At 55.8% G+C, this 22532-nt stretch overlaps 1 protein-coding gene across 1 annotated transcript; it reads left to right on the top strand.

Annotated features, from left to right (window-relative positions):
- Positions 1–7956: 7956 nt before the first annotated feature.
- On the top strand, positions 7957–21610 carry POFUT2 (protein O-fucosyltransferase 2). The gene is made up of 9 exons (XM_069582148.1): positions 7957–8228; positions 9899–10149; positions 12126–12270; positions 12871–12981; positions 17818–17884; positions 19030–19155; positions 19440–19620; positions 19937–20060; positions 20571–21610. The coding sequence occupies exons 1-9, from the start codon at positions 8098–8100 to the stop codon at positions 20722–20724; spliced, it is 1290 nt and encodes a 429-aa protein (XP_069438249.1). The 5' UTR covers positions 7957–8097; the 3' UTR covers positions 20725–21610.
- Positions 21611–22532: the final 922 nt, after the last annotated feature.

Below are 22532 nucleotides of genomic sequence, written 5' to 3'. Positions count from 1 at the left end.
CTGTTGGAATATGAAAACCAAGTTATGAGCTAATCCCTGTAGTAAAGGTAACTTGGATAAATGTTAAAAACCAAGCAACTCAGTATTTATAGCAACTTTCCTTTCATGTTCTGCTGTGGGGGACAGACATTAATGTGAAAGCCCCCACAGAGCCTGCTGGCCGCAGTTCACAACCAACCACTAACCCAGTCTTTTACTCAACAGACCCTGGGGGTGACGGAGGTGCACACCCAGAACACACGCTCTGTCCCCAGAACAAAAGGCGAGAGGAGAAAAAAGAATGGGAGATTTAAAAATTTTGAAACTATCATGTTCCAGCTTGTAGGGATAAATTTTAAAAGGTAGATTAAATGGTTTTCTTAAAAAATATAAAGCACAAAATTGGCTCAAGTAGAAATAGGAAATCTGGTCATTCCAGTGGTGCCAGGGATGGGGGCACAGGCAGTGTTATGTATGTTTTCACAACCTTTAAGGGGTAATCTCCCTGCAAGGGAGGGACAGAGTGGCCTGTGCTTAGGAATGCAAGCCCGGAGACCAGCTCCTGAGTCCTAGTTCCATCTCCACCTCCTGCCAGCAGAGCGACCTTGGACAGGCCACTGAAATGGGCTGTGCCTCAGTTTCCCCAAATGTCAAATGGACATAAAAATAGAGCCTAATTCACAGGGTTGATGTGAAGTTTAAAGCTTTAACTCATGCAAAATATGTAGAAATGTGCCTGTTGCCAAGCAAGAACTCCAAACAGATGAATTGTTGTGAAGAGCTGATATCCTTCCCAGGCACAAGAAAAGACAAGATCACTCTTCACTCTATACAGCTAGTCAAAATCCTGAAAAACCAACGATGGGTTTTTACACCCACACACACAAACACACAACACATCAATAGGGACATATGATTGATGAAGGGACATCATTACTCTAAGTAAAAGCAATGACAGAATCCAATACACCAGGAGCAAGTAAAGTTTATCTCAAGAATGCCAGGATGAGTCAACATTATAAAATGTGTTAGTTCAATTTGCTGCACTAAGAGATTAAAAAGAAGAAAATCCTCAATCATCTCAAAAGATAGTCAGCCCTCCCCCCAAAGCATTTGGTACAAGTTAATATTCATTATTGAATTCCAAGCACATACAACTGCAAAATTTTTAGGAAGCCAAGCATGGTAGGAAAATTCCTCAACCTCTAACAAATATTGTACTTAATACATTAGAACTGCTGCTGCTGCTAAGTCGCTTCAGTCGTGTCCAACTCTGTGCAACCCCACAGATAGCAGCCCACCAGGCTCCTCCGTCCCTGGGATTCTCCAAGCAAGAACACTGGAGTGGGTTGCCATTTCCTTCACCAACGCATGAAAGTGAAAAGTGAAAGTGAAGTCACTCAGTCGGGTCCGACTCTTAGCAACCCCATGGACTGCAGCCTACCAGGCTCCTCCATCCATGGGATTTTCCAGGCAAGAGTACTGGAGTGGGGTGCCATTGCCTTCTCCAAATACATTAGAACAGGGGTCATAAAACTTCTATAAAGGGTCAGATAGCAAACAGTTTAGATTTGAGGAGCCATATGGACACTGAAATCACTGCAGATGGTGACTGCAGCCATGAAGTTGAGACACTTGCTCCCTGGAAGAAAAGCTATGACCAACCTAGACAATGTATTAAAAAGCAGAGACATTACTTTGTGGTCAAAAGTCCATCTAGTCAAAGCTATGGTTTTTCCAGTAGTCATGTATGGATGTGAGAGTTGGACCATAAAGAAATCTGAGCGCCAAAGAATGGATGCTTTTGAACTGTGGGATTGGAGAAGATTCTTGAGAGTCCCTTGGACAGCAAGGAGATCCAACCAGTCAATCCTAAAGGAAATCAGTCCTGAATATTCACTGGCAGAACTGATGCTGAAGCTGACGCTCTAATACTTTGGCTACTGATGTGAAGAACTGACTCTGGAAAAGACCCTGATGCTGAGAAAGATTGAAGGCATGAGATGAAGGGGACGACAGAGGATGAGATGATTGGATGGCATCACCGACTTGATGGGCATGAGTTTGAGCAAGTTCCAGGAGTTGGTGATGGACAGGCAAGCCTGGCGTGCTACAGTCCATGGGATCGCAAAGAGTCGGACACAACTGAGCGACTGAACCGAACTGAACTGATGGTCGCTGTCGCAAGTATCTGACATCATTGTTACAGCACAAAGCATTTAGACCATATGCAAAACAGTGTGAGTGGCTATGTACCGATAAAACTTTATTTACAAAGAGAATCGATCAACTGGGCTGGATTTGACCTTTTGACTGTAGACAACTCAGACAGTAAAGAATTTGCCTGCAATGCTGGAGACCCAGGTTTGATCCCTGTGTCGGGAAGATCCCCTGGAGAAGGAAATGGCTACCCACTCCTGTATTCCTCCTGGAGAATTCCATGGGCAGAGGAGCCTGACAGATGACAGTCCACGGAGTCACAGAGTTGGACACGACTGCAATAGAGCCATTCACAGTATGGTCAGAAACGAAAGAAAGACACTTGATTTCATGCTGCAGTACTTCTGCAGGCGAATTCTTCACCAGTTGAGCTACCAGGGAAGCCCTCAATATAAGAACACATACACGAAATGCAAAGACCAGAAAGGCAGAGATTAAAATGCAATCATTTAATAGTGATACGACTGTTCGTCTAGAAAATCCAAAACAATCAACTGACAAACCGGTAGAATTAGAAGTGGCCAATTTTAAGGTCAATATACAAAAATAATAGCATTTATTGAAATAGCAGTATATAACTATAACATTTCCATGAGAAAAAGGGTCCCACTGGTGATAGCAACAAAACCCACAAATAAACCGAGAAATGAGCAGTTCCAAATCCAACCCTGTTGATTGATTTCTTTCTTAAAAGAAAACTTGAAATATCACTAAAGTTCTAAACAAGTCTCCAGACAGACCCTTTCCTGAATAGGGCTTCTCATCACGCCAATGTCAGCTTTCTAAACTGTGCCCACACTCAGGACAACCCTCATAAAATCGCCAGCAGGACTGGTTTGAAGCAGCAGCTTCTAATCTTCAAGTGGAAGAGAAAATGTGCCAACTCCACTGAGACGTATTTTCTTTTAATTTTAAACATTTTTATTTTGTATTGGTGTATAGCCGATTAGTGAGCAATATTGTGACAGTTTCAGCTGAATGGCAAAGGGACCCAGTCATACATACACATGTATCCATTCCACTGACACATATTTTTAAAAGAACACAAGAAGGAACTTGCTGTAAAGCCATCGTAATCCACGCACCTGTTGTTGTGCAGAAATTGACATGTAGATAGGTCAGCACTGAAAGACCAGAGGCTGAACCATGTTTGTAGAAGGTTAGTTCAAGATAAAGGTAGCATTTCACATCAGTGAGGAAAGATATGTTTTTCAGTGAATGATGAGAGGACAATTGTCTGTGCATCTGAAAAAGAGAATAATAAACCCCAGCAGCACACAGCCCCTGGGGTGCACACTCCCTCCTCACCACCCCCCGCAGGTTCTCTGCCTCCAGTTGCTTCTATTTCTTGCTCAAGCTCAGAACCTAAGGTGAGCCTGGACCTCCATCACCTGTAGAGATAAGGCTGAGTGACCTGCTGGAGAAGGGAGATTGATAGGGAGCTGCAGGGGGCACTGGAGATTGCCAAACACCAGATACGTCAGTCACACCATGTGGGGTGAGGGGGGAGCAGAGAAAAGGCAGAGAGTGGGGATCACCCGAGAGTCTGGGGGAGACTGTGCCCCAACTGCAGTGATTACATTGGGGGGAATAGGGATAAAGGCCCCTCTGCCCCCTGTCCGGGTTCTCACAGGCTGGTCCAAAACCCGCCCCTCAAAGTCTACCATCTGAGTTTCTGGGATTCAGCTGGAAGAATCTGCAGTCCTGGTCAGGCCCAGAGCCCACGCCCAGCAGGACAGGGTCACGGTGAGCTGTCATTCTGAGCTCGCAGTGGGCCTCCTCGTGGATCCACAGACCCCCCGGTCTGCCTCCTTCTGAGGAGGAGCCCCAAGCCTTCCTGGCACTGCCTGTGATTCTGCTGACGAACACCGGAGATAGCCCAGCCCTCCAAACATAAATAAGCAGTCTGCTTGATAAAACAAATTACGCACTTTTTGACATTTGCTGGTATTCCTATCCCAGAAAGGCTGTTAAGATGAATTCTGACAACCCCCTGCCCACTCCCACCAGGTGGTCCTCTGCTGGGGGAAGACATGAGTCCCCGTCCCTGCAGCTCGCCTCCCAGCTGGGCTGGAGGGGAGGCTCCCACGGAGACACAGATGTTCACAAGGTCCTCTCCCCAGCATGTCATCGAAGGTGGCAGCATCCCCCCAGGTCCAGCATCCCTACAGAGCACACCCCGGAACGAGCCACCTCCCCAGGACCTTCTACCCCCACAGAACCACCCAGGCTGTGACAGAGCTAGGGGCTTGCCTTGTCCAGGGCAGGCAGGACCACTGGGGCCCGGGGGAGAGGTCCGCCTCTGCCTCAGTGGGGAGGGGGCCCCAAGTGGCCGGCAGAATGGCACCTGGTCACTTTCTCACTGTGGACCCCTAGGAGTCCCTGAGCTGGCCTCCTGCTGGTCCTGGGAGCCACCGCCCTGGAGGGCAAGCCCCTCTGTGGGCAGGCTGTCAGGGGATGCTGGGCCCATGTACTGACCACAGGAATCCACACGCCCCCAGGAAACGCTGGGCTGCCTTGCAATTTGGCTACTCGGTGGCCTGGGTCACGTGGCGGCCTGGCTTGTTCCATGGGACAGGTGCTGCAGTTTAGAAATCCTGGTGCATAGCCAATGGCCACACAGCCCAAGCTATAAGTTCCCTGCCCACAGTGACTCCCACTGCGGTCAGCTCCCCTGTGCTCGTCCAGCAACAAATGCCAGAACTGCAGAGGGTAGATTCCACATCAAGTCCCAAAGCTCCTAACACGTGGACTAGGTCATTCACTCTGCACCCTGGAAAGTACCAGTGAGAAGCATGAGTATTGGGGTGTCTGTGCTCCCAGGAGAGCCGCTCCTTGGGATCCCAGGCCCCTCCACCCCTCTGGCTCTCAGGGGCTGGGCCTAAAGGTCCAGGTCCTCCCTCCAAGGGTGGAGGCCCCCTGACTCATGGTCTGCCTTCACTTTACTGGACCTTGGCGAGTTCTCAGCGTTGGCTGCCCGGCCTGCCCCCGGCACCCCACCCTGCCTTGCTCCCGCTGACCCTCTGCACCCAGTGCTAACCAGGCGGCCCGGAGACTGCCCCTCTCCTCTCCCCGTCTGCTCCCAACCCTGGGCTACCTCCCAGTGATCTGAGGGCTGTTTGTGAAGTGTCCAAGCTGTGGACACGACAGGACAAAGCTGGAGGGGGGGGGTCCCCCTCAAAGCACTGTCTACTTTCTTCTCTTAAGAGGACCCCACGCCCCACACACCCCCTCTGGGGTCTGGTCAGGACACCACCCCCCCAGCTCTGGGAGGGCCACGCCCTGGAATCCAGCTTCCTGAAGAATCTGTCTCTCAGAGACTCCCGGTTCAGAGTTGCTCCTGTGTCTCCTCCCACCCACAGAATTGGGACCCAGGGCACCCAGGAATGACCCTTTTGAGGCCAGGGGAGAGGAGGTTGAAGCACTGGCTTGAACAGGTGCCCCTGGGGCTCACAGGACACCCCTGCCTGGATCCAGGCCAAAGGCCTCCCTTCTTCTCCCTCCTGGATCCTCGGTTCCTGTTTGTGGGGAGCTGGGCCGGGCCGTGGGGCCTGGAGTAACTCTTGGGGTTTGCCAGGCAGGAAAGACTTGGTTTCCCAGCTCAGAACCCGGCTCCTTCCTTTGGGTTGGGAGGCTCAGCCAGCCTCAGGGTGGGCGCTTCCTCCATCTGCCTTCACGCCCTCCTCTGCTGGCCTTGGGGAAGGGCTCTCTTGCCCTCTCGTGGCCAGGATGCTGGGGTGAATGCAGCTGGGGATGAAATGAGGAGCGCTTTCTCAGAGGTGAGGGCCTCAGAAACTTGACACCAGTTAGTAACCCTCAACCACAGGAAAGAGGATCACATGCAGGGAAAGAAGAAAGCTCCCTTCAGTTGTTTGTGTAAAGATATTTTTTTCATCTCTTAAAGGCTCATTAAAACCTCCTGAGTCATTCCTGGTAAAGACCACCATCCATGGATCAACCAGAAGATGCAGGTGAGGGGAGAGAGAAGGGCAGAAGGAGGAGAGGGGAGGGGAAGGGAGGGGAGGGGAGGACCGACTGGGAGGAGCAAACTTTCCCTCCATTTAAGAAGAGGGCAGTGGTGGGTGCCCAGCACCAAGAGCCTCAAGCTTCTGGCACCCAGCAGGGCTCTCCTGTCCCAAGACCTCTTTCATCTGGCAATGTTCCCAGAAAGAACAGTGGGGGAGGGGCTGAGAGGGGCTACACCTAGACCCCAGGGAATGAACAGCTGGGCAGTCACCAGGATGGCCCTGGGGTCTGGAGCAGGGCCCAGCCCTGCAGTGGAGATCAGGGTTCTTCCCTGCAGGTGCCATCGGGCTGCTGTGGCTCTGCCCCACCTGGCACACTGGCTGCCAAGCCGCAGCGGGAGGGTGAGGCCTGCCTTGGTCTTGTGGCCCTTGCTGGGGAGGCTTGATCTTGGTTGCGGGGTGTTTTGTGGATCTTTCTAAAACCTGCTTTGGCTTCAGTTTGAGTCCAGAGCAACTTTGTCCATTTGCATTCAAATCTTTTCAAAAGAGCAAATAATATTTCCCATAAAAATACCTGCTTCTCTCCCAAGGTGACCTAAATGGCCAGCAGTGTGGGCGGTGCACTCCTGGGCAGCAATGGAAGAGAGGGGCCAGCTGTTCTTGGCCACATGTGACTCAACATGGCTGCAGCGCTGAGGGCTCCTGGCCAGGACGGCCAAGCAGGGAACCCCACCCTGCAGGGCTCTGTGCACCCAGGGATGAGGGAAAGGCCCTCCCTTTCCAGGGGGGTTGCATGCAGGCCAACTAACAGAGAGAACCTGCAAGTCTGGAAGTGGGTGTCTTCAGCCAGAAGGTGCTTTGTCCAAGGTGGGAATGAAGCTTTCGTTTGGGTCCCTGGAGAGTTGGGTCCCTGGGTCCAGGGGCTAGGGGGTTTCACACTGGAGACTTGTGGACATTCCAGAGACCCCGTGGTGTGGTGGTCTTTCCCAGGCCAGGGGGCCTTAAAGGCCTTGGGGCCAGCTCTGCAGCGAGGGAGCAGGTGTGGAAGCCGGCTCTGGTCTGCAGAGAGCCCAGCAGTGCCCCCAGCACAGAGAAGTCCTGGCAGGCAGGGTGGCTGCAGTGGGAGCACAGTACCTCTAATAGAGACAGTGCCCAGTACGGGAAGAGGACAGTGGGCACTCCTGAGGCAGGGGCCTTGGTGCTGGTGAAGGAAGCAGGCTCAGTAGAGGGCGGAACAGCAGGACCTCTTGGTCTGGAATGGAGGTTCCTGAGGAGACCCCAGAGCACCATACACACCATCCCACACCATACTCCAAATGTCCGAGGCCCGCTGGCCGCTCTGCTCCCTCGAACTGTCGTTCTCCAGTGAGATAGCACCCAGCCCAGCATCTGGCACCCCCGCCCCACGCGCCTCCTGCCGCACCTCCCATCTTGGGAGAGATCCTGTCATCTGGGAAACTGCCCAGCAACGCGAATTCAAGGCTCGCAGAGGGCCTGCCGGATTTGTGGGTCAGGTACCCCGCCTGGACAGCCGTACAGGCCTGGGGCTTGCCTATGGCTAGCCCTCCCCCAGAAGGCACGCTGACGAGTTTCGCGCCCGGGGCCCCTGGAGGCAGCAGAGCCAAGTAGGCCCGCGAGGCCCCGCCCCCTTCACGGCCCCGCCTCCGACCTCGCCCCAGTCTCCGCCCCGCAAGAACTGCCGGGAGGACCTCAGCGCGGCCCCGCCCAGGGGTCGGCCCCGCCCTCCCGCCTATTAGTCCTGCCTCCTGGCCCCGCCCCAGCCCCCGCGGCTCTGGGACTCGGGATCACGCACGACGCATGCGCTAGATGGGCCCTGTGGCGTTGCCGTGGCTACGGGAGACGCTCTCCGAGAGGACGCGCTGCGCTTCCGGGGTGGGGCGCGGCTACAGGAAGTGCGTGGCCGCCCGGGGCCATGGCGGCGCTTGCCGTCGTCTTTCTGCTCCTTTGGGCGGCATCCTGGCCGTCGGCCTCGGCCTCCGGCGAAGAGTTCTGGCCTGGCCAGTCGGCAGCCGACATCCTGTCGGGGGCGGCGTCCCGCAGACGGTAAACGCGCGTCCGCGCCATCGGTGGGGCCGGGACCGGGACCCGGAGCACCGGGCCGGGAGGCGGGGCTCGGAGAGGGGTAGCGGAGCGGCTGGGCCTCGGTCTGCCCTACATCCTTGGCGCCCTGGCCTGGGGGCGCGAGCCAGGGTCGCCTGGCGACCGCGGCCTCCCGGAGCCCCTTGGAGGACAGGCTTGGGGCCACATTAGGGGGCAGGGCGGAGGACCCAGTTACTTGATACGGAGTGTTCCCTGGCGTTCGAGGAGCCCCAGAATCAGACGTTCGAATGGGGTGGCTCTTAAGAAAGCCCAGCCTTGTTTATCTGCAGGAGAATTTCCGCCCTATACAGATGCTGGTTGTTGCGTAGATAAGTTTCAGGAGTGAGAAGCGTCAGTGCCCTACAGCTGTTACTGAGGGAGGGCCTCACCCAAAACAGACTGCTGAATGCAGGGTGTACAGACGGTAGACTGGCAGTTTGGGGGAATTGGAGGCCCAGGCCAGGCATTCCAGCATGGTCTCTTTCGCAGACGGAGGTGCAGAGAAGGGAGGGTGAGACCATAGCAGAGGCAGGAGTCCCCTCCCTGCGCCTTGTGTAGGGGAGTCTTGTGGACAAGGCAGCAGTTCTCAGTGGGAGCTCAGGGACCCCCAAGGTGCCAGGTCATTTTCCTAGAAATACTGGGATGCTGTCTGCCTTTTGCACACACTCAAGAATTGATGCTTTTGAACTTCGGTGTTGGAGAAGACTCTTGAGAGTCCCTTGGACTGCAAGGAGATCCAACCAGTGCATCCTAAAGGAGATCAGTCCTGGGTGTTCATTGGAAGGAATGATGCTAAAGCTGCAACTCCAGTACTTTGGCCACCTCATGTGAAGAGTTGACTCATTGGAAAAGATTCTGATGCTAGGAGGGATTGGGGGCAGGAGGAAAAGGGGACGACAGAGGATGAGATGGCTGGATGGCATCACTGACTCAATGGACATGAGTTTGGGTAAACTCCAGGAGTTGGTGATAGACAGGGAGGCCTGGCATGCTGTGATTCATGGGGTCACAAAGAGTTGGGCGTGACTGAGCGACTGAACTGAACTGATGAGTTTACTGTGGGGGTTTCCAGAGACCACCTGGCCTGTGGTATCATAACACAGGCATGGAGAAGCAGACAGGAGAGTGCAGGTGTTACCTGACTGAAGAGAGACTTGCAGAAATTAAAACCACTGACACTCTTCTCACTCATAACTTTTGTCTTGAATATACTGGAAACTCATAAATAAGTTATTGCTTTTTTCCCTAATATAGGAATCATTCATAGATTTAACTCACATAAATAGCAGCCTTTTGGAGTCTTCAGTAATCGTTGAGAATGTGCAGGGGTCCGTAGACTAAGAAGATTGAGAACCGCTACGGGACGAGGGCTCAGATTCTAGCCATTGAGATCCTGCTGGTTTTAGCTGTGAGTTATTGCTGATGGTTTAACAGATGCCGAGATGCTTTCTGTGCCTACTCGAGGGCTCTTTAAATAACTGGTCTCATAGAAATGGGTGGGCCGCTGCCTCCACTTTACAGTCCAGAAACTACTGATGGTGCCTGGTGTCGGGGCCAGGCTGCGAATGTGGGCTCTTGGGTTTTCCGTGCAGAGCCCTGGCCCTGAGGCGCTGTTGTCCTGCCCACCCTGCCAGGTACCTTCTGTATGATGTCAATCCCCCCGAGGGCTTCAACCTCCGCAGAGATGTCTACATCCGCGTTGCCTCCCTCCTGAAGACTCTACTGAAGACGGAGGAGTGGGTGCTGGTGCTGCCCCCCTGGGGCCGCCTCTACCACTGGCAGAGCCCTGACATTCACCAGGTCCGGATTCCCTGGTCCGACTTCTTTGACCTTCCGAGTCTCAACAGAAACATCCCCGTCATCGAGTACGAGCAGTTCATCGCAGGTGAGGCGGGTGGTGGTCCTTTAACTGGGGCCGGGCGGTCATTGGTTCTGGTGTGAACGTCTGGCCAGACCAGAGACCTTGGCCAGTGGGGCCGTCTCCCCTCAGGCCTTCGTGTAGGGGCCCTGCCTCCTGCTTCTGTTTTCCCCACTACCAGTGATCTTGGTGTTTTCATAGTGTTTTAGGGAAATAGATCTGAAGCATCTGAGCTATGTGTCCCCTCGCCTCTGAAAACCCAGGCCACCTTGGTGAAGTGGAGCTGTGATGGGGAGGCCGCTGCCCAGAGGCCGGCCTCGTCCCAGCTGGACCGCAGGCCTCCCTTTCTGGGCAGGCCAGGCCACTCACCTGAAGGAAAGCTCGGTGCATGGGTGGTGCTGGCCATGTGCTGGCAGAGACATGTAACGCCACGTCCTGCCTCGTTCGGTACGGCTCAGGGTTCCTGTTTTAATGTTTTTAAGAGAGAAGAGCTGACGATTTCTTAGAATAAAGGTGTTGGAGCACACTGCTCCGTCTAGGAGACATGGGCTTAAATAGGGTCACCTCTGCCCCATGTCCCTGGAGCCGCCTGGAAGAGCAGGTCACGGCTCCTGAGCGGTGGTTGTGGGACTTCTGCCTTGTGAGGGCCTGGGGCCCTGAGAGTTGCTGGTCCCACCAAGGACAGGCCCGCATGTCCTCACCAGGTTCTGTTCTTGCTGCGCTGCAGGCCCTGTCCCCTGAGGACGTTTTCCCCTTCAAGGTTAGCACCATGGGTGCCACAGGCCTGGAGCCTTGAAGTGGCTGCTGCTGGGAAGGCGGACCCAAGGCTGGAAGTCAGCCTCCCTACCCGGGAGGGGATGGGGTGTCCAGTCTGACCCAGCTCCTCCCAGGGGGGCAGGCTCGGTCTTGCTCTGCACCGGGCTTGGCCCCCAGGGAACTAGCCCCTGACTTGCTGGTGGGGTGCGGCCTCGACCACAAGCTGGGCTGCGATGGCAGACAGGTGTGGTTCCTGCTGCTCTTCCAGCCTCATCCCTTGGGCTGGGCAGCAGGGTGAGCACTGAGCCCATGGGTGACAGCCCACTCAGGTTTCTGCCTGCAGAGGGGACAGGCGTGGGCCACCCCAGAAGACCCTCAGGCCTTGTGCCGTGGGTGTATCAGCGTCTCAGTTCCGGTGTCACCACCCCTGCCTTGTAGTAGGAGCCCCTGAGCTTCGGGTGTTAGTGCCCAAGCCAGATGAATGTGGATGGCCCTGGGTTTCACTCACTGTGGCACTCTTATCCCCGGGCGCTGTCGTTCCGCCTGTGAACACCTCTTCACTGAGCACCGGGTGGTGGCCGGGAGGCTCTAGGTGCGAGGGGAGCGGTGGGTGAGAGGGACACTGACTCCTGCTCTCCTGGACCCCCCTGTTGGAGAGTGGGGGCCAAGCTTAAGTCAGTGGTGGGGACACGCAGCTCTGGGGCAGGCACCGGAGCCACAGGATGAGAACGCTGGACAGGGTGTGGGGTCTGGGTGGTGGTCGTGGCCTGGGAAGCCATCTTTTTCTGGGAGCTACAGTTTGAATGGCCTCACAGGGGTCAAGAGAGAGCCCTGGAGGAGACAGCTGGTCAGGGGTCTGGGGAAGGCGTGTGCCCTGGGCTCCAGGCACCACGGGGAGGGAGCCAGAGGAGGAAGAGCCCAAGAGAGGAGAGGGCAGAGGACCAGCCCTGCCCCCAGGGAAGAGGGGTATGGCCAGAGAGAGAAGAGGGCCCAGGGCCCACCCAGGTGCTGTCAGAGGTCAGGGCAGCGTGGGGCCCAGAGGAGCTTCGGGGCTGGACGTCCCCACCCTGGCAGCCCTCCTGCCCCGTCAGACCCCCATGTGCCGAGGTCCTTGTTCCATCGTCTCTCTTGTTACAAGCTCTCTCCAGTCCTGTTTGGGAAGACGGTGTTGTTCCGTACAAGGTGATTCTCTGAGTCCCGATAACCTGGGCTCTGGTCCCCGTTCTCATCTGTCCTGTCTCCTCCAGAGTCTGGTGGGCCCTTCATCGACCAGGTCTACGTCCTGCAAGGCTACGCGGAAGGCTGGAAGGAGGGGGCCTGGGAGGAGAAGATTGACAGCCGGCCCTGCATCGAGCCGCCACTGTACTCTCAGGACAAGCACGAGTATTACAGGTACTGCTGGGAGGGCCATGGGCACGGTCCACGTCCAGGGTGGCTCTCGTTGCCGCATCTGGGGACTCAGGCTGTTCAGAAGTATCCATTTCTACTTCTAATGCGTTTGAACCTGGTCGTGGAGGTGTCATAACCCCAGGCTGCATTGCTGTCAGAAGAGCTGCCTGGGGCAGTGCTGTCCCTCTGCTCCTCCCTCGGCAGCCTCCACAGCCCCCTTCCCCAGCAGAGGGCCAGAGTAGTGTGGTTCTAAGACCTGGAGGGAGTAGGAGCTCTTGAGAGCAGCGTTGGTTTGAGGATAGTTAGGCCAAAACAGGCCCTGACACATAAAGCATTATTTCTGCCAGGTTCCTGTGGGGCCGCCCTGTTTTCCCCTTATTGAACCATCCAGGTTCCTGAAAAGAGCATCAGTGGCCTTATCAGATGAGATGAAATTTGTGGTTTCTTAAAAAATTTCCACACTATTACTTCCTGCGATCACAACCAAGTTTTCACATAGGAGCCAGCCGAGTTTCTCCAGGTCAGGCTGTGCACCTGGACTTGACTCCCTGCCTGTGGACGAGCACACCACACTGACGGGGTGCCATGGGTCTTATTTTCCAGAGGATGGTTTTGGGGTTACGAAGAGACGAGGGGTTTAAACGTTTCCTGTCTGTCTGTCCAGGGATCGGCCTCCATCATCGCGCCTGTGCTATTGAGAAACACGTCTGCACGGTGAGTGTCTGCGTGGTTGCCGGGTGACGGCTGGTACGTGTGTGTGAGTGCTTGTGTGTGCCTGTGTGCCATGCTGCTGGCACGGCTCGTGGCGGGGGGGAGGGGCACTCCCTGGAGGGTTAGCCTCCCCCACCCCCAGGGGACCTGGCGGGCAGGATCCAGGAAGCACCCCCCGGCATCACCCCTGGGAGCACTTCTGGGTGGGGCGGCCACGCCTGCTGTCCTCTGGGTGCTGCTTGGAGCAGCTGTGCTCTGAGCCTCACCTTGGTGTGTGTGGTGGGGGGTTGTCTCTGGTCCCACCACTGGTGGGTGGTGCAGTCGGATTCACACCCAGATCCTGCCCGGGGTCCCGTCTGAGCTGGCGGGGAGAGTTCGAGTTGGGTGCAGGCGGGGGCGGGGGGCTGGAGGAGAGGATGGCGATGAGGGCTGTGGAGTTGTGAGGCTGAAGCAGGGTCAGGGCCAGGACAGGAGCGGGACAAGTGTGGGGCGGCCTGCAGCTGGTCTTGGAGGCTCACGGTGGAGGAGGAGCTCTTCCCCTTGACGGGGCGGGGGGTCACCCCTGAATCAGGCCTTCGCGAAGCTGGGCTCTGAGAGGTCAGAAAAACAGCTCGAGCCTGGGCACAGCACTCTGGCAGCTGCTCCTGGCCCCTCATGTAGGAAGTCTGTCTGCACGCCTGGGCTCTCTTTGAAGCAGAAAATCAGGCACACGTACACCTCCCCACCCGCACACACATTACCCGCCTCCCCTCCACACACACCCTGGGCAGCACCAGAGGGTCAGCAGGAAGGGGCACGGGGTCTCTGGCGAGTCCCAGGGTCTGGTGTGTGAGGGAAGCTCCTCTGGAGGTGCATGCTTGGTTCCAGCATGCCCTGGGAGTTCCCTCCAGGTGTGAGTTGTAGGAGACGTGGGGACCCGGAAAAGCCGGCCCTCCCGTTAGCCACCATCAGTGTTCTGAGCCCGCAGCAGGCGCTGAGCCCCTTCCCTGCTCTCTGGGGCCTGGAAAGTCTGCCTGTCCCAGCACTGCCCCATGTGCCAGGACGCCAGGCCAATCCTTCCTGGGCCTTTGTAAACAAAACGCAGGTGGGCCCACGTGCTCTGCTCGGTGGGTCCGATCTCCACGAAGAGGGGAAGACCCACAAGGTTGCCAGAGGTTTGGGACCCTGCAAGTCCTAAAACTTTGCATTTCTAAAGAAAGCAGGTCTGGCTGAAGTTTTGGGCTCTGGAGCAGGGTGTTTTTTTTTTTTTTTTGTCCCATTTGCAGGTAAAGGGATCTGAGCCCAGGGGAGTCTGGTGCCCAGGGACCCCTCCCTTCTGTTTAAGAGACACTGGTGGGAGGGAGCAGGGTTAGGCTTAGGTTGCTGAGACGTGAGGCCAGACAAGGTGGGGCACCCCTACCACACAGATAACTCAATATGTGAAAAGCACTAACCAAAGAGAGGATGGATACGTTCAGTTACACTGAAGTTTAATAAGGCTTGGAGACAAACCACAGAGAGGGATACTTGTAGCCTGTCCTGTGGGACCCAGATGCAGACAGAGCTCCTGAAGGCCAGGTGAGTGCAGGGCAGGCAGCCTTGGAGCAGATTCAGCAAAAGACACAGTTATGTACATTGTCGGGGGTATCAGGTACACCCTGTTTGTGGTCAGGGGGATATACTGCCCTTAGACCCGAGGAGAGACGCTGCCCCACAGTGCCCTTGGGAGAAAGGGCCACAGGTGCAGAAGGAGGTGGGAGACCCCTGGGGGTGCAGGGGACATCAGGTGGAGGTGAGCAGGCTTGTGACCCTAAGTGCCTGCAGGGGCATCCCATGCGTGTTCCGGAATATTCCTGTGAGCCCCAGACTAGGGAGCTCTTATACCCCTCAGCAGTCGATCATTGGAAAAGCTAGGTTGTGCAAATTCAGAATTGAAGCACAACTGAGCCATGAAAATCAAAAAGCACTGCTGCCTCCAGCAAAGGTGATCACAAGGAGCAAACAGCAAGTGAGAAAGCAGAAGAGAAGTCCAGCCATCACAGGGCAGGAAGTTAGAGAGGCACGGCTGCCCGCCCGTGGGGGTCCTGGGGCCAGGGCAGGGCAGGGCTGCAGCATGCTCTCCGGGCCCCTAGAGCTGCTTCACAACCCCGCTTGGCTGTTGGCGGGGTGGGATACCCACGTCTGCAGGCTCTGCTGTGTTTTGTCGTAAAACGGAGTCTTCAGAAACAGTCTCTGTTCTCACAGGGACCCCAGGCCACCACTGGGTCCATCCCCTCCCATCTTTCCAGAACTCTTCTTCTCCCACCCAGCGCTCATGTCTGTCTCCCTGTTAAGTACACGTGTACTCACACCACAGGCGTGTTCTCTGCAGAGTGTCCTGTTTGTCTCTTTCCCACTTGGTGGTACCCCTTGGGAGTCTCTGTGAGGTGAGACCCATGAGGTCACTGCAGAGGTTGCCACATTGCTCTGCAGCTGTCCTTGCACCGAGGAAGAGGGTTCACGGAACCTGCCTGAGTTGGTGGCCTTTGACTGGTCCCAGGTTTTGCCATCACAAACAGGAACCGTGTTTGCACAGTCATGGGGGAGTGAGGACACAGGCTTTTGCCTGAAACAGAAGCTGGGTCTTGCTTTCCGAATGGTGGCCGCCGAGCTGTGGTCCCTGCGCAGCCCTGGGCGGGGCACTTTGGGCTCCGGAGCTGATGAGTGAGGGTGGACCTCTGCTGTGTTCATTTGTGTTTCTTTGATTTCAGAGTAAAACCATGTTGAAAAGCTCTTTTGAAATGATTTTCTGTGAAGCATCTATTTAAATCTTTTGCCAATTTGTCTCTATAGACAAGTTTTAAACTTATATATTCAAAGTTGTTATCCTGTTTATTGTTTAAAGGTTTCTATGTGTGTGTATGTGTTTTAAATCTTTTAGTTCAGTTCATTCGCTTAGTTGTGTCCAACTCTTTGCTATCCCGGACTGCAGCACGCCAGGCTTCCCTATCCATCACCAACTCCTAGAGCTTACTCAAACTCATGTCCATCGAGTCAGTGATGCCATCCAACCGTCTCATCCTCTGTTGTCTGCTTCTCCTCCTGCCTTCAATTTTTCCCAGCATCAGGGCTTTTCCAGTGAGTAAGCTCTTCGCTTCAGGTGGCCAAAGTATTGGAGTTTCAGCATTAGCATCAGTCCTTCCAATGAATATTCAGGACTGGTTTCCTTTAGGATGGACTGCTTGGATCTCTGCAGTCCATGGGACTTTCAAGAGTCTTCTCCAACACCACAGTTCAAAAGCATCAATTCTTCGACACTCAGCTTTCTTCATAGTCCAACTCTTACATCCATACATGACTGCTGGAAAAACCATAGCTTTGATTAGATGGACCTTTGTCAGCAAAATGATTCTCTGCTTTTTAATATGCTGTCTAGGTTGGTCATAGCTTTTCTTCCAAGGAGCAAGCATCTTTTAATTTCATGGCTGCAGTCACCATCTGCAGTGATTTTGGAGCCCAAAAGAAGTCTCTGACTGTTTCTGTTGTTTCCCCATCTATTTGCCATGAAATGATGGGACCAGATGCCATGATCTTAGTTTTCTGAATGTTGAGTCTCAAGCCAACTTTTTCACTCTCTTTCACTTTCATCAAGAGGCTCTTTAGTTCTTCTTGGCTTTCTGCCATAAGGGCAGTGTCATCTGCATATCTGAGGTTATTGATATTTCTCCCGGCAATCTTGATTCCATCTTGTGCTTTCTCCAGCCCAGCGTTTCTCATGATGTACTCTGCATAGAAGTTAAATAAGCAGGGTGACAATATACAGCCTTGACCTACTCCTTTGCCGATTTGAAACCAGTCTGTTGTTCCATGTCCAGTTCTAACTTGTTTCTTGACCTGTATACAGATTTCTCAGGAGACAGGTAAAGCAGTCTGGTATTCCCATCTCTTGAAGAATTTTAAGGCTTTAGCATGGTCAATAAACCAGAAGATGTTTTAATAATCTTTACCATTTCATTATTCTTAAAAATTCTTTCTTATTCTACTTTTTATAGTTTCAGCTTCCACAATTAACTCTGAGCCCCTGAGGATCTTTTTTGGCTTAAAAATGGAGCCTCTGATCACCCCACCTGTGTCCCCCACCCAGGCATCTGGGAGCCGTCCTCTCCAAGGTTGTCCTGCCCAGGGGGCCAGCCTGGAGTGGATGTGGCCTGCTCTGGAGGGTCCTCTCTGACTCTTCAAGTTGCTTGATGAGCTCAGGTGGGCAGCCTCTTCTGCCCCGCACTTTGAAGGATCGAGTTGACGCTCCCTGAAGAAGGGGCCTGCCTTTTGGCCCAAGGACACATGTGACAAGGCTTCTCTTTTGTTAAGATGATCCTTAGAAGCAGGGGTAAACACTCACTCACTCCTTTGGGCTAGCTGTGGTGGTTTGGCTTTGCCCTTTACCCAGGAATGCGAGTTAAGCCACAGCTGTTCTAACATTGAACCAGCTTTGCATTCCTGGTATGAACTCCATTTGTCCTTTGTGTTTTTCTTTTAGTATGTTGCTGGGTTCTCTTGGCTAGTTTTATTCATTTTGTGTATTTGTGTGATTTTTTTGCATTGATAGTCATAAGGGAGCTGGCTGCTGAGCAAGTTCAGTGGCTAGGGCAGTAGAGAGTCTGCGAACGTTTAGAGCCACTGAGGAGGCAGAAGCCCTCTGCAGACGGCCGCCTTTGAGAGGGTCGTCAGAGACTTGCCCTCATGCACCCAGCTGACCCCACAGGGTTTGGACCTGCTCAGGTTTTGTCCTGGACTGTTCCCTGGCCCAGAGCCCTCCCATATGATGGTACTTAGTGGAGCACATGGGCATAAAGACCTTCTTTTTCTGTTGTTTAAAAATAGGTCTGTGATGTTGGACCGAGCTGAGAACCTCCTCCACGACCACTACGGCGGGAAGGAGTATTGGGACGTGAGTGTTGCCTTGAGCATCTGTGTGAACGTGTGTAGTTTGGGAAATACATCCCCCTCACCCTGCCCCAACATGCACACACACAGAGCAGCTCCTGTGTCCGCCTGCTGACTAACACAGTGAGGCCCAGAGCATCTGAGGGTGGGCCCACCAGCAAGTGCTCCCCGCCTGCCCATGGAGGTGCTCCTGGGAGAGGGCTGGGGTGTCCTGGGCCCTCCTCCCGAGCCGGCTGTCCCTGCTGCTGGTGCTGGGAGCCTGGACGAGAGCTCTGGCCCCATGTGCTCAGCCATGGGAGGTGGGCGCTGTCTGCTCGAGTCCTTGACAGTGGGACTGGGCTCTGCTTTGACGGGGAAGTGCTGGCTCTGGTGGACGGATGGTGATGGAGGTGGGCCAAGGCCTTCCGTCCTTCTGGGGTGGGGACGCCTAGTCATCAGGTGTCTGGTTTGGAAAAGAGGTGCAGTCCCGCCCATGGAGGCCCAGTGCAAAAGCATCAGGCGTTCCCTGAGAAGAGCCCCCGGCTACAAGGTGGAGACCCAGGTGACGTAGGCACGCCTGGCCTGTCCATGGCCTGGCCTGTCCGGGGCTCTGCCAGGAGCATCGGGATGGGTGGGCTGGCTGCAGGGGCAGCACCCACCCTCCCACGGGTACCAGAACTGACTCAAAATAGGAGTGAGGGTTGGGCTGGGCAGAGGCCCCCAGGTGAGAGCCCTGCTCCTTGGACTCGGACACCTCCTGAACGGGCGGTTTCAGAGTCACAGAAGGGCCGTTGTCATCACGTGGACATGGGTTCTGTGCCTCTCAGCAGCACTGGGCCCCCACCAGCCCTGCAGGGTGGTGACCCCTCAGCACTTTCCCGACCCTGCCAGTCACCTTCAAGGGCCCCAGGCCACGGGGACTCTTGGGAGTAGAGAGAGCCGCAGCATCGGCCTGCACAGCCCGTCGGAGCTTCCCAGGCCGATACAGTCACGCCCCCTGGATGCTCCTGACTGTCCGAATGGTGGGCTCCACCTTGAATCCACTGCTTGAGGCCCTAGCTCGCTTGTTTCCCTTGGGTTGGACTCCTGATGGATGAGGGGGTTCTGGGGACAAGAGGGAATGCCGGGCGAGGAGGGTTGGTGACGGGCTCACGGCCTGTCTTCCTGCAGACCCGGCGCAGCATGGTGTTCGCCAGGCACCTGCGGGCGGTGGGGGACGAGTTCAGGAGCAGGTACCTCAACTCCACGGACGTGGCTGATGGAATCCCCTTTGAGGAGGACTGGACCAGGATGAAGGTACCCGCCCTGCCCCGTAATCCTGGGGGGCAGGGTGCATTTCTCTCTTGAGATGCCTCACAACTAAGCCCTTAAAAGTTAGGAACGGTCTGAAGGGGGCATGCTTGCCCATCACAGGGCTCCTGGCCCTACACCCCAGTTACCCGAGCTGCTGCTCTTCAGCAGGGAGCCCCGTCCTAGCGTAAACCTGAGGACGTTGGTAATTAGTCCAGGGACAGACCCCATCAGGCCCTGAATCCTGCCTGCCTGTCACCAGCTCAGCCAGTTTGGTCCCCCTTCGCCAGGTCAAGCTGGGCTCCTCGCTGGGGGGCCCATACCTGGGCGTCCACCTGAGGAGGAAAGACTTCATCTGGGGGCACAGGGAGGACGTGCCCAGCCTGGACGGGGCCGTGCGGAAGATCCGCAGCCTCATGAAGGCCCACCAGCTGGACAAGGTGTTCGTGGCCACAGATGCCGTCAGGAAGGGTATTCGGCTCCTGTCCATCTGTTCCTCCCTGGGTTAATAGTGGGGTTGTGTTTCTGTCCTCGTCCCTCACCCTTTGGTCCTGCTTGTGGGCACATGTGCACGTGTGTGCGAGTCCCTCTTGGCCTGTATGAGTTGTGGGCATGTGTATATGCGTGTGCTCGTCCCCTGCAGCCTGTGAGTCGTGGGCACGTGTGCAAGCCTGTGTGAGTCCCCTGTACCCTGCAGAGTTGTGGGTATGTGCATGCCTGCGCGAGACCCCTCTAGGCTGTGCAAGCCCCCCGTGGTGCCCCCTCACCGGCCCCCTCGCACCCACAGAGCTGGAGGAGTTGCGGAGGCTGCTGCCTGAGATGGTGCGCTTCGAACCCACGTGGGAGGAGCTGGAGCTCTACAAGGACGGGGGCGTAGCCATCGTGGACCAGTGGATCTGTGCGCACGCCCGGTGGGCGCCCCTCGCCTATGGCCCCCGCCCGGTGGGCGCCCCTCGCCTGCGGCCCCCGCCCGGTGGGCGCCCCTCGCCTGCGGCCCCCGCCCGGTGGGCGCCCCTCGCCTGCGGCCCCCGCCCGGTGGGCGCCCCTCGCCTGCGGCCCCCGCCCGGTGGGCGCCCCTCGCCTGCGGCCCCCGCCCGGTGGGCGCCCCTCGCCTGCGGCCCCCGCCCGGTGGGCGCCCCTCGCCTGCGGCCCCCGTTGCCGGCTGCGTCCTCACGTGCAGGCAGGGGCTGGTCTGCTTGCCCACCCCGAGTCCTGAACCCAGGCCCTTGCTGGTCTGCTTGCCCACCCCCGAGTCCTGAACCCAGGCCCTTGCTGGTCTGCTTGCCCACTCCTGAGTCCTGAACCCAGGCCCTTGCTGGCTGCAGGGAACCCCGACCAAGGAGTGAGGGCCCGGCAGGCATCTGGGTAGGTGGTGGATGGGGGATTGCGCTGCAGCCCTGGTGACAACCTATTCTCGGCAGGTTTTTTATTGGCACATCAGTCTCCACGTTCTCCTTTCGAATTCACGAGGAGAGGGAGATCCTGGGCTTGGACCCCAAGACAACATACAACCGGTTCTGTGGGGACGAGGAGAAGGCCTGTGAGCAGCCCACTCACTGGAGGATTGCGTACTGAGCCCACGCGGCAGCCTGACGACACGTGTCCGCTCCTGTACCTTAGGCTGGGGACCCCGCAGAGCGGCGCTCTGTGCTGCCTCGGCCCGGTTGTCTCTCTCTGAGCCAGCACCTCTGCGTCCCCAGGACTTGGGTTGCTTTCACTTGGGATCCATCCGGAAGCACGCGTCTACAGCCAGCGAGGCCCCCGGTGATGCCGCGGAGGTTCCAGCTTGTCCCTACTGACCTTGGTCTGCGGGGTTTCCAGCAGTGTTGGCAGGCGTGGTACCTGGGCTGCTCCAGCCCTGGGCCGGTGGACACGGTGCTGACCCTGCCTGTGCCCCAGAGCAGTGTCCCTTCTCCCCACAGAACCCCATGCCAGCTGGATGGCAGACGGACCCCACCTCACTGGGGCTGGGCTGAGGCTTGTGGAGGCTGTGATCCCCACCCTTCACCTCGGCCTGAGAGCTCCAGAATGTTCCTCAGGAGGGCCAGGTGCTCTCTGTGCTCATATTGGGGTGAGCGGTGGGGGGAGGCCCTTCCGGGGTTGTCTGCAGGGTCCACCCAGGCGGAGTGGTCTAACGGCCACAGCAACACACTGGGCAACCGGATGCTCGTCCTTGAAGCCTCTGTGTCCCCGTCCCCCTGCCTTGATGGCAAAGGGAGCAGCTGAGAGGAGCAGGGTCAGTCCAGCCCGGTCAGACCGGGCGCCCAGCTTCGCCAGCACCTGGGGTGACCGCTGATGTAGGTGTGGGGAGCCATGCAGAGTTTGGGGGTGGGATACAACCCTGACCTTCTGCGTCTCCTTCAGGGTCCTAGGTGTCACTCGGCCATGCAAGGTGAAATGACAAGATATTTATTCTTTCTCCGTTTGTACATCAAATGTTAATAAAATACATTTTCTAAAAGTGGTGCTTCTTCTGCCCGAGTACTCTTCTGGCCAAGAGCTGGACCAAGCATTTGTACTTGGCCGTCACCTTCCTCTTTCAGGAAGGCAAGCTTCATCGGTGTGTGTGGGTGTGAGCGTGATGGAGGCACTCCCCCCACCACCAGCCCTTCTGTCCTTTACTCATGGACCCTAGATGTGTTGGTAAAGAGTCTGTGGTTCCAGATGTTTTGAGAACTGCTGTCTAGGTGCCAAGTGGTGGGAGCCCTGAGGCCATCAGCAAAGCCTCCCACGGTGGAGATGGCTTGGGCTGCTGTGCGGGGACAGAAGGACCCCGCTTCATGGGCCAGACTGGGTCCCCCGGGACACACATCCCAGAGGTGTCTGGTCAGAGGGTGGGAGGAGCAGGTGGCAGATGACCCACACCCTCTGGAACTGGCGCCCTCTCTCCTGGGGGTTATTGTTCAGTCCCTCAGTTGTGTCTGACTCTGCAGCCCCACGGACTGCAGCACCCCAGGCTTCCTTGTTTCACTATCTCCTAAGTTTGCTCAAACTCATGTCCATTGAGTTGATGCCATCCAACCATATCATCTTCTGTAACCCTCTTCTGCCCTCAATATTTCCCAGCATCAGGGTCTTTTCCAGTGAGTCAACTCTTCATAACAAGTGGCCAAAGTATTGGAGCTTCAACTTCAGCATCAGTCCTTCCAGTGAATATTCAGGGTTGATTTCCTCTAGTACTTACTGGTTTAATCACCTTGCTGTCCAAGGGGCTCTCAAAAGCCTTCTCCAACACCATAGTTGAAAAGCATCAATTCTTTGGCACTCAGCCTTCTTAATGGTCCAAATCACATCTGTACATGACTACTGGGAAAACCATAGCTTTGATTATACAGACCTTCGTCTGCAAAGTAACATCTCTGATTTTTAACACACGGTCTAGG

The sequence above is a fragment of the Ovis canadensis genome, chromosome 1 (assembly GCF_042477335.2).
Source record: "Ovis canadensis isolate MfBH-ARS-UI-01 breed Bighorn chromosome 1, ARS-UI_OviCan_v2, whole genome shotgun sequence".
NCBI lineage: Eukaryota > Metazoa > Chordata > Mammalia > Artiodactyla > Bovidae > Ovis > Ovis canadensis.
The sequence above is the reverse complement of the archived record's forward strand: the minus strand, read 5'-3'. Positions and strand labels throughout refer to the sequence as shown.

What these genes read in the sequence shown, in the direction of transcription:
- POFUT2 (XM_069582148.1), top strand. Translation starts at nt 8,098, where the DNA reads ATGGCGGCGCTTGCCGTCGTCTTTCTGCTCCTTTGGGCGGCATCCTGG. An exon ending in GACAAGCACGAGTATTACAG is followed by an intron (nt 12,271 to 12,870) that starts GTACTGCTGGGA and finishes CTTATTTTCCAG; the next exon opens with AGGATGGTTTTGGGGTTACG. An exon ending in TTGAGAAACACGTCTGCACG is followed by an intron (nt 12,982 to 17,817) that starts GTGAGTGTCTGC and finishes GTTTAAAAATAG; the next exon opens with GTCTGTGATGTTGGACCGAG.